Genomic DNA, 10,533 nt, shown 5'->3' on the forward strand with positions numbered 1-10,533 from the left:
GAACTCACTTTGTAGACCAGGCTGGCCTCGAACTCAGAAATCCGCCTGCCTCTGCCTCCCGAGTGCTGGGATTAAAGGCGTGCGCCACCACGCCCGGTTCTGTGTTTTTTAAAGAAACCAAAATTTGACAATTATCACTACATATCTATATATTTTACAATGTATTAGAGTTTAAAAGCACCACCAGCCACCTTTTTGTTTGCAGTATTTGTAAGTGGCATGCTAATAAAACAATAGGATAATAAAACTTGAGTTTTAGATTTACATACTCAAATGACAACCCTACTTTTATGAATTAATACATTTTAGGTTATTCTAAATAGTAGCCTTACATGCTAGCTTTTTACAAATTTCAGCATTTCATTTTAACTGCTTACAGATCCATAGTAGAGTTTATATTTGTGTAGGGAAAATTTTTTTTTAAACTTTTTGTTTTTGAGACAGACTGCTGTGGTCTCCTATATAGCCTAGGCTGGCTTTGAACTTGTGATTCTCTAGCCTGAGCTTCCAGAGTGCCGGGATTACAGATTACAGCACCCCACCCCACACTTCAGGTTAAAGGTGTATTGCTGTTTTTTTTTTAAATATCAACCATACATTGCATACCCTGTTACAATGATATAAATGGAATACTAAATGAAATACTACATCTTGGCGTTCTCTGAGTAAATAGTAACAAGTTTATTCTTTAGCATTGATTATTTTTGTTTTACTTTTTGCTTACAAGAGATTGTCTTTAAATTTATTAGTTACTATAGTGGAAGAAATAAGCCTGTATTCATTTAATATGTAAATTAATTTATATAGTAGATAACATGTTTATTTATGATTCTTTGTTTTACATAACCTATTGGACCATTATTTTATTAGTAGTAGAAGTAGTAGTGTTCTTTCTCTGTCCCTTCTTTCCACCCTTCTGTTCCCCTCTTCTGAATGCTTTCTTCTTACGTTGTATTGAAGCGTGCCTTTCAAGCTGTTTCATTGCTATGGTATTCACTTTGCATGCTGACTTTGGTTGAATGTTGCACCAAGATGAAAGTTAATGTTTTTTACTTATTTGTGCTTTCTCCTTACTGTGTTATTTTGGTGATTTGAAACTTAAAAAAAAAAAAACTTAAAATATATTTCTGGGCTTATCACTTACTTTAAGTTTATATTTACCTATCGTGTCAGATTTAACAAGCTTCTTAGTATAATGGCAAAACCCACAGTTTTTCAGGGACAAGATGCTTTCAGCTCTCTGGATTTACATTTTAATTAGCTTTTGCCTATAACGGCTAACGGTGCCTTTGTTTCTTCATAAAGAAGTAATTAATAGACTCATTATGATTAGGCAAACCTAAGTCAAGAACACTGCATATTATCTGGCACCTGTGTTTTAGAACATACTTTCATGCTATACCATCTGTGTTCTGGTTTGCTTTCTGTTGCTGTGATTAAAAACACTCTGATCAAAGCAACTTGGAGAGGAGAGAGCTGACTTCCAGGTCACAATACCCTACTGAGGAAAGGTAGGGCAAGAACTCAAGCAAAACTGTGGGAAAAGGAGGCTGCTTAGACTTAACACTAGCTAGCTCTCTCTTCCTTCCTTTCATTCTTCTTTTCTCCCTTTCTTCCTTATTTTTTTAAATTTTACTTACTTTACATCTTGCTCACGGCCCCCTCCCAGTCACCCCCTCCCACAATCCTTCCTCCTCCATCTGCTCCCCTTTTCCTCTGAGCAGGTAGGGGTCCCCTTAAGGATCCCCTCCCACCCCACCCTGGCACATTTTTGCAAGGCTAGGTGCTTCCTCTCCCACTGAGGCCAGACAAGGCAGCCCAGCTAGAAGAACATATCCAATAAACAGGCAACAGCTTTTGGGATAGCCCCTGTTCCAGTTGTTCAGGACCCACATGAAGGCCAAGCTGCACATCTGCTATATATAAGCAGTACATACCATATGGGGAAGCCTGGGTCCAGCCCATGTGTATTCTTTGGATGGTGGTTCAGACTCTGAGAAGCCCAAGGGTCCAGGTTAGTTGACTTTGTTGGTCTTCCTGTGGAATTCCTATCCCCTTCTGTGCCACAGTCCTTCCTCCTATTCTTCCATAAGAGTCCTCATAAGCTCCATCCACTGTTTGGCTGTGGGTGTCTGTATTTGTCTGTGTCAGCTGCTGGGTAGAAGCTCTCAGGACAGTGTGCTCCTGTCTATAAGCATAACAGAGAATCATTAATCGTCTTATCCATCCTTCAGTTGAGGGACATCTAGGTTGTTTCCATTTTCTAGCGATTATGAATAAAGCTGCTACAAACGTGGTTGAGAAAGTGTCTTTGTGAGGTGTTGAAGTTTCTTACATATCCAGGACCCCTCCCTACCAAGGAATAGTGCCTCCCACAGTGGGCTGGGCCTCTCCTATAGTAGTCAACGCAGACATTTCTTCAGACCAATCTGATTGAAGCAATTCTTTTTAAGATTTATTTATTTTTATTTGTATGAGTACACTGTAGCTGTCTTCAGACACACACCGGAAGAGTGTATTACAGACGGTTGTGAGATACCCACCGCGTGGTTGCTGGGAATTGAACTCAGGACAGTGCTCTTAACCGCCGAGCCATCTCTCCAGCTAAAGCAATTCCTGAATTGAGTTTCCTTCTTCCCAGGTGACTCTAAGGTTGTGTCAAGTTTACAATAAAAATTAGCCAACAAAGGGAAAACTAGATTGATGAGATGATCATGTGTTGGTGATTTCAGATTTTCTTTGTGAGGACATGGGGAAAAAGGTTCAAGAGATTTCTCTCCTTCCCTGGGGTAAAAACAAACAAACAGACAAATAAAACTGTCTTTCTCTTACTGGTGTCCTCACATTTTTTAGAAGAACTTTTAAAAACGTGCCTGTTTCTTAATTCCAATATACCTATGTTCTAATCAATGTTTTCATTTGAAAAAGATGTTGGTTAGGTCTGGATCATTACTGGGCTTCTGTTTTGTATCTTATACCTCTCTCCTTGTTTTATCTTTTGTTCTTTGAAGTGGTAAATGAACATATTTGCCAAGCAAGTTACTAATCCATGGCAGAACTCTTCCCAGTTTGTATACACTAGTTTAGCTGACTCTTTCCATTGTTCTTTATGAATAATTCCTTCATTTACAAGTTTTATTTTCATGTAGTGTTTTTTTGTTGGACTGGTTGGTTTTTTTTAGGGTTATAAAGAAATTAATAGAACAAATTGTCTCAATTATTTATAGTGTTGATTTTGTAATGGCGGCATTCTTAACATGATTCCTGCGTACATAATCATTGTTTTTATAAGTAGAGCGTAGACATGGGTGAGGAAGAACTAAAACATCTACTTCATTGAAGGAAATTGGGACAAAGTTTAGTTATATTAGTAAATACCAAGATTAAAATAGTACAGTATAATCTAAAAGAATAGTATGATCTAATCTGTAATCATTTCAAACATGAATAGCAACAAATATTGTTTAATAATAACTCTCAAATAATTTGAGTTATATTAAAGTTTTTGAAGCAATAGATGAAATTAAGCTTCATTAACTAATTTTAAACTTTTTTTAGGTAAATGAATTGGTGGATGCCAGAGATGTCGGCCTTGGTGCTTGGTTTGAAGCACATATACATAGTGTTACTAGAGCTTCTGATGGACATTCACGTGGCAAAACTCCACTGAAGAATGGCAGTTCTTATAAAAGGACTAATGGAAATGTAAATCATAATTCCAAAGAGAACACAAATAAATTGGACAATGTACCCTCTACGTCTAATTCAGACTCAGTTGCTGCTGATGAAGACGTTATTTATCATATCGAGTATGATGAGTAAGTGCTCATGTTGTTGAGGACTTCGTGTTTTCATGTATAGAGGCGAAGCTTTGCATTGCAAGATTATTTTGCATAGTCTTTCTGAAGAAATCATTTAGCAGTCATGTTCAGTCTTTGTTTCTGCGTGTTTAGAGATTGTTACTCAACAGTAAGGGCCCTTTCTTCCCTGTCAGTCATCTCTGGCTTAGAAGTGCCTTGTTTTTAATCATCCTACTATTGCTGTTTTAGGATGTTTAGATTTCTATTTGTCTGTTAGGTTTTGATTATATCTAATTTAGGAAACATTGTAATAGCTTTAAGAATAAGGCAAAAAACTTATCTTGCATCACTGGGAGGGGAGCCCCTTGGTCCTGTGAAGGCTTGATGACCACTGAGAGGTGGGCTGGTTGTGGAGCACCCTCATAGAGGCAGGGGGATGAGAAGGGGAAGGGGACTTGTGGAGGGGATACTGGGAAGGGGTAATAACATCTGGAATGTAAACAAATAAAATAACCAATAAAAAAAAGTAAGTAAGATTAAAAAAAAAAAAAGAATAAGGCAAAAAAAAAACCTGAAAACTCCTTTTAATTGAGATAATTTTACCCATTTGAATAAAATAATTCATTGATTTTTAATATATCCATAAGATCATGCATTATTACAAGATTTAGAATTTTTCCATCTCTCTCACCTACAAATAAGAAATCACATGACCTGTCTCCGTTTCTAGATAAAGTTATGTTCTGAAATATTATGAGGGATCTTGGCTTTAAGAGCGCAGATTTTAACACTAAATTTTTGTTATTAAAAATTGTGGAGCCGGGCAATGGTGGTGCATGCCTTTAATCCCAGCACTTGGGAGGCAGAGGCAGGCGGATTTCTGAGCTTAAGGATAGCCAGGGCTACACAGAGAAACCCTGTCTCGGAAAAAAAAATCAAAACAAAAATTATTGGCACACACAGAAACTTTTTGCCATGTGCTATGAACACAAATCTTAGAATGGGTTCTGCATTTTTATAGTACAAGATGGTTATAAGAAAACTTAGAGAGAGCAGAAATGGCCAAGGTCAATTTCTTGAAACATCAACCAATTTCCACCCTATTAAGCAAAATGCTCAATTGAACAAAACTTATCTTGCCCCAGGTTTTGAGAGTTACAGGTTCATAGGTCCATGCATCCTACAAAGAATGGTATTCTAACCTGGGGAGCCAGGATTGGGCATAACTGTGAGAGTGACCCCAAACTGGACACTCATAACTGCATAGCTTATTAGTAACTCAGTTTGGGTAGGAAGGAGGATTCATATCAGAAGATTCCTGTGTTTCAGTCTTGAGCTAATTGCTAATTGGTATTCAGGAAATGAACCACTCTAGTACTCTGGGGCTTTCCTCTATTAAGGCACAGAGTTAGAAATAAGATAGTGTTCGCTTCCATTACAGAGTGTGAAATTTATTCCTGAAAATAACATAGTCTCATTTATAATTTTTTCTTTTTTTTTTAAGTTGGATATTTTCTTTAGTTATTGTCTTTGAGATTCTCAGATAAATGGAGGAAAATTCCTGATTATAGTCAAATATCCAGTGGGACATTTAAAAATCCCTTAAAATACATGCCTTATTAGTAACATGCTCTATGGCCATCTTTAGACCAAATCCCTGTGTACTAGGCAATCGTGACATCAGACCAATGTCTACACAACTGACAGCCCGCCCTTGCATGTGTGAAGGACTTCATGGTCTTGTAGAGAATTTATGTAGTTCCCATGGGCAAAAGTTCCTTCTGTGCAGTTTTTGCAATTTAAAACTTACAGTCTTAAATGCTATGCTGATAGTGTCAAATTTCTTCTCATGGAGACATACATAAATGTACTTCTGAGTACAAGATATTCAGAATGGCTTTGTGGAATTCTACCATATCACGAGTATTTTTAATGAAGCCCAACAAGATACAGAGAGAGGGTTGAGATGGTAAGCAAATGGTGAGTTCTCCTTCCTCCTTGAGGCCATCTTATACAAAGGATGGAGTTTTATAAGGAGAAATGAAGAGTTACATGAGATAATACATTAGTATCACCATGGTCACTTGAGCATGGTTTTCATACAAAACCAGTTTTAACCCCATTTCAAAGATACATTTTCTTGAAGAAAAGCATTGTTTTTGTGTTCATTAGAATGTGAAGTTCTCAGTAAAATCTATAAAACTAACAAAACCTAGGAAACAGAGAAGAAAAAGTTGTTTCAGTGGTACAAAACAGAGAAGGCATGAAATTTTATACCACTTTCAAAGGTGCTTGTTAACAAATGTTGAAATTTAACTTCTTACAGCAATCAAGAGAAATTCATTTTAAATGGGGTTCATTATTGAAGTGAAGATAAATAAATCTGCATTACTTGCACAAGTAAAATACGTTTTCATATACTTCCGGTAATTTTTATGAAACTAAATGAAACTAAAGAAAACAATAAAAATTGAGAAAACTGGAAAAAAAAAAAAACAGAAAGAAAAGTTAGTAAGATGGTTCAGGTTTGGAGAACTAACTGACTGTTCATCCAGAGGACCCAGCTCCACATAGTCACAACTGTCTGTAACTGTAGTTCCAAGGGCATCCAGTGCTCTCTCTTGGCCTCTGTGGGAACCAGGAATGCATGTGATGCACAGCCATACATGTAGCCCAAACATCCATACACATAAAGTAATATAACAATAATAGTAGTAATAAAGAAAATTGTAAAGGAGAAGGCAACAACAAACAACTTGGTAGAAACTCATTTTCAGGATATCTGCAAGCAACAATAGACACCTTTAATCTTTCTTTTCTGATCTTTGTAGTTTGGGCTAGCTTACCAATACTACTTATTTCAAATGAATCGTAATCCTACTTTAATCATAGTCCTTGGTAATAGAACCAACAGTGAGAACGCACAAACTGAGAATGGGCTTGGCCAGGACTAGTAATGCTGGTGACATGGTGTTGGTGTAGGAGGTCTGGAGCCAGGGCATCGTGATGATGAATAGTCCTGGATTTAATGAACGCTCTGGCTGAGAGCATGAAGACATGCTCCTAGCGTTAGAGACTTACAGACTTGAGTTAGCTATTGCCAACAAGTAATGTTTAAGTTCTCGAAAGAGTCTTATCTTAATAAAAAAAACAATGTATATGGAGGTTTTGCCTATATGTATGTATGCAAACCACTTGTGTGCCTGGTGCCCATGTTGGCCAGAAAAGTGTATCCTTGGAAATGGAGTTGTAGAGACAACTAGTTATGAGCTGTAGTGTTGGTGCTGGGAATCAAACCCAGATTCCTAGAAGAGCAGCAAGTGCTCTAATCACCGAGTCACCCTCCAACCTTGAGGTTTACCTTTAGATAAGCTGGAAAAATAGTTAGGAAAAATACCTGAGGTTTTATTCTGTCCAAGAAGTATTATCATTTGGCAAAAAGTATGATACAAAATAGCACAAATAAGAATTGGACCTGAAGCTTTAAATACAAAGTAAGCCAGTGCTTATTCAATTTTACAATTTTAGAAGTCATTGAAGATGGTTTAGAAATGACACTACCCAAAGGGTAGGGCCTGTGCTTTTATTTGGGTGTTAGAATAGAGAACAAAACTTTCGTATTTATATTTATTTAGCTGCGTTAGGTTTTTTGTTGTTGTTGTCTTTTTAAATGTTGAAACTTTCTTGATTAGAATCAATGCTGGGAATGAGATAGATCAGTTGTTCTCAACCTGAGTTGTGACCCTTTGGACTTGAACAATCTTTTCGCAGGGGTTGCCTAAGATCATCAGAAAATACAAATGTTTACATTATAAATCAATCATAATGGTAGCAAAATTAAAGTTATGCAATGGCAACAAAAGTAATTTTATGGTTGTGGGTCACCATGAGGAACTGTTAGGAAGGCTGAGAACCACTGGTCTAAATCAACAGGCATAAGAAATCTACAGTAAATTTTACATGGTAAAATTAAATGCTTCACCTCTGGCAACTTGAAGAGAATTATATAGCTGGATTTTTTTTGAGCAACAAAAGATACCAGAAAGTTAGTGGAAGATGTCTTTTACAAATTCTCTTTACAACATGTAAAGTATGGTATGTGCTGTATAAAATGGATGAGCCCCTGTAACAAAATCCTCGGTAACAGAAGGCTGTGGAAACATAAGATGAGTCATGACAACGTGGAGAGGGTAGTCATTTTTCTTAAAGCTTTGTGCAATTAGAAGAATGAATTTTAAAGTAGACTTTAATACATCATCAGACAAGTCCATCTTTGGTGGAGAGTACATTGAAAAGAATTGCTCTAAGTGGCATATATAAACCGACTTAGCCCCTCCCCACTTGTTTTCCCATTTTGTCAGCCAGCCATGGGAGCACATGTGAATATCAGCACTCAGAAAGCATGAGTGTAGGGTCACCCTGAGCCACAAATCAAGTCCTTATTTTATTTTATCTTATCTGTTCTGTTTTGTTTTCTGAGACAGCATTTCTCTGTATAATAGCCTTGGCTGTCCTGTAGAGTAGCCTGACTTTGAATATACAGAGATCTACCTGCTTCTGCCTCCAAGTGCTGATATTAAGGCATATGCCATCACACCCGGCTTCAAAATCCTGTTTCTAAAATAAACAAAACAGACAGGACCTTTCTTTGTTGCTCGGCTTAGCCCCAAATTTCCAAATTTCTGGTCTCATACAGTCCTTTTTTTTTTTTAGCCTCCAAAGTATCTAGGGGTACTGACTCATGCCACTGTACAAGCTGTAATAAATCATTTTTTGCTGTATTGCAAGATTCAAGGGAGGCAATGGAACGTGACGTGGCTGTCAAATAGAGGATGCTATAATTGTACTGTACTGTGTGGAATATTGTCTTCCAGCTCCACTGTCTTACAGCACCTATGTGGCCAGGTGTAGTCAAGAGTAGAACCTCAAACGTAAGGCTGTAAAACTATGATGAATAGCAGTGGAGAAGTATATCTTTAACTTGAAGAACTTGAATCATGATAAGCTCTTATTGTAGAAGCTTCATCTGGAAGGGACTGCACAATAGTACAGGAGCAGCCAAACTTCAAATCTCTGAAGAGAAAGAACGGTTTGACCTGAGACATGGCTGTTGAATATACAGTGGTCGTTTCAGCTGTAAACTGGGATACATACAGAGAATATGTTGTAAAGAGAATCTGTAAAATTAGTGCTTACACTAGATGACTTGTTTTCACTATAGTTATTATTTCAGAGCACTTAGGATGTTGTAAATAGACTATCAGCCATCCTACTTATGATACTAAGCACTAGAGGTTTTTTTTTTCAATGACCTATGTTTTTGTTTATTACATTAAGCTTTTTTATTGCACTTTCAATGTCAAAGTGCTGCAGTATAGACTGGACAAGTGCAATGGCTTACATAAGCTGTGATTATCACTTTAAAATGGCATTGCTCAGAAGTTGCTTTAATTTTAATCAGTAAGAGGCAGGGTCTTCACACTCGTGGATTTGTGACCCTCCAGACAGTCTCCAGAGTGCTGTGGTCACAGTACGTGATGGAGGACTCCTTACTCCCCCTCAATGGGAGGTGGGGGCTGAACTCGGCTATAGCAAAGCAGGCGACTGCTCTCCTAACCCTTTGAGAAGCTACTTTATACTAAGTCTATCTTACATATTATTACACCACATGAATTCTCAGTCTGGGAAGGGAAACTCATTGGAGAATCAGATCAAGATATATAGGCATTCCTTGTATCAATCAATTTCCTTCTATTTATAGCAGAGATAACAGTTTTTAATCTATATGAAAAATGATAAATGTTTCAGAATTAAGGTTTTTTTTTCCCTTTAGGTAGAAGGATCTTAAAAACAAAGCAAGAAAACTTGAACTAGGAATCATTGACACTTTCTCTCTCAAAATTATAGATACATGCCAGACGCGGCGCACACACCTTTAATCCCAGCACTTGGGGCGCAGAGGTGGTAGATCTCTGAGTTCAAGACTAGCTTGATCTACATAGTAAGTACCAGGACAGCCAGGGCTATAGAGAGAGACCCTATTTTTAAAACTCAAAGGTTTTGTGTGTGTGTGTGTGTGAAAATGTATTTGTACAAAAGTTAATGTTGACATGTTTTTAAGATAGTAGGTTTTTCTGATGTTTATGTATATATGAGACACACACACACATCTTCTGAGAATTCCTTGATGAATATGGGCTCAGTTGTTGAAGGCTTCTTGTGAAGAATATGTAGCTTATCAGTATTACAGATGCCTAGGTTAGGCTGTTATCAGTGATTTACGTCTTAGGCAGCTAATATAAATAAAGTGTGTGTGGTTAACAAAGTGTCTGACAGACACAAAAGTAGTTGCTGTTGTTTTTTTTAATCTCCCCTTAATTAGTATCTCTTGTTTTATTAGAATCTTATCAACATGGTATTTGGAGAGAAATTTATTATCTGGAGATTTGGATTTTAATGAATCCTAAAGTTGCTTTTAAAAACACCCTTAGTGGCCATACATGATTTACACGTGAGGAAAGTTATCTCCCTTTCCTCACAATAAAATCCCAAGTCCTAGGGGAATATAAGTGTAGGAAAGCTTTTTGTTTTTTTTTAGGACAGTCTCATGTATCCTAAGCTGGCCCTGAACTGCTGTGTAGCCAAGGATTATCTTTTTTTTTTTTTTTTTTTTTTTTTTTTTTTTTTTTTTTTTTTTTTTATGGTGGTGATTGTGTCATTCACTTTCGAAATT

The 10,533-nt window shown here is 37.0% G+C and overlaps 1 protein-coding gene across 1 annotated transcript in view; it reads left to right on the forward strand.

Annotated features, from left to right (window-relative positions):
• Uhrf2 (ubiquitin like with PHD and ring finger domains 2) overlaps positions 1-10,533 on the forward strand; it is a 62,755-nt gene that overhangs the window by 21,381 nt on the left and 30,841 nt on the right. The window contains exon 3 of the mRNA XM_021151777.2: positions 3,559-3,818. Within this exon, the coding sequence (XP_021007436.1) occupies positions 3,559-3,818 (260 nt within the window). The remainder of the gene's footprint in view (positions 1-3,558; positions 3,819-10,533) is intronic.

This window comes from Mus caroli, chromosome 19, assembly GCF_900094665.2.
Source record: "Mus caroli chromosome 19, CAROLI_EIJ_v1.1, whole genome shotgun sequence".
Taxonomy (NCBI): domain Eukaryota; kingdom Metazoa; phylum Chordata; class Mammalia; order Rodentia; family Muridae; genus Mus; species Mus caroli.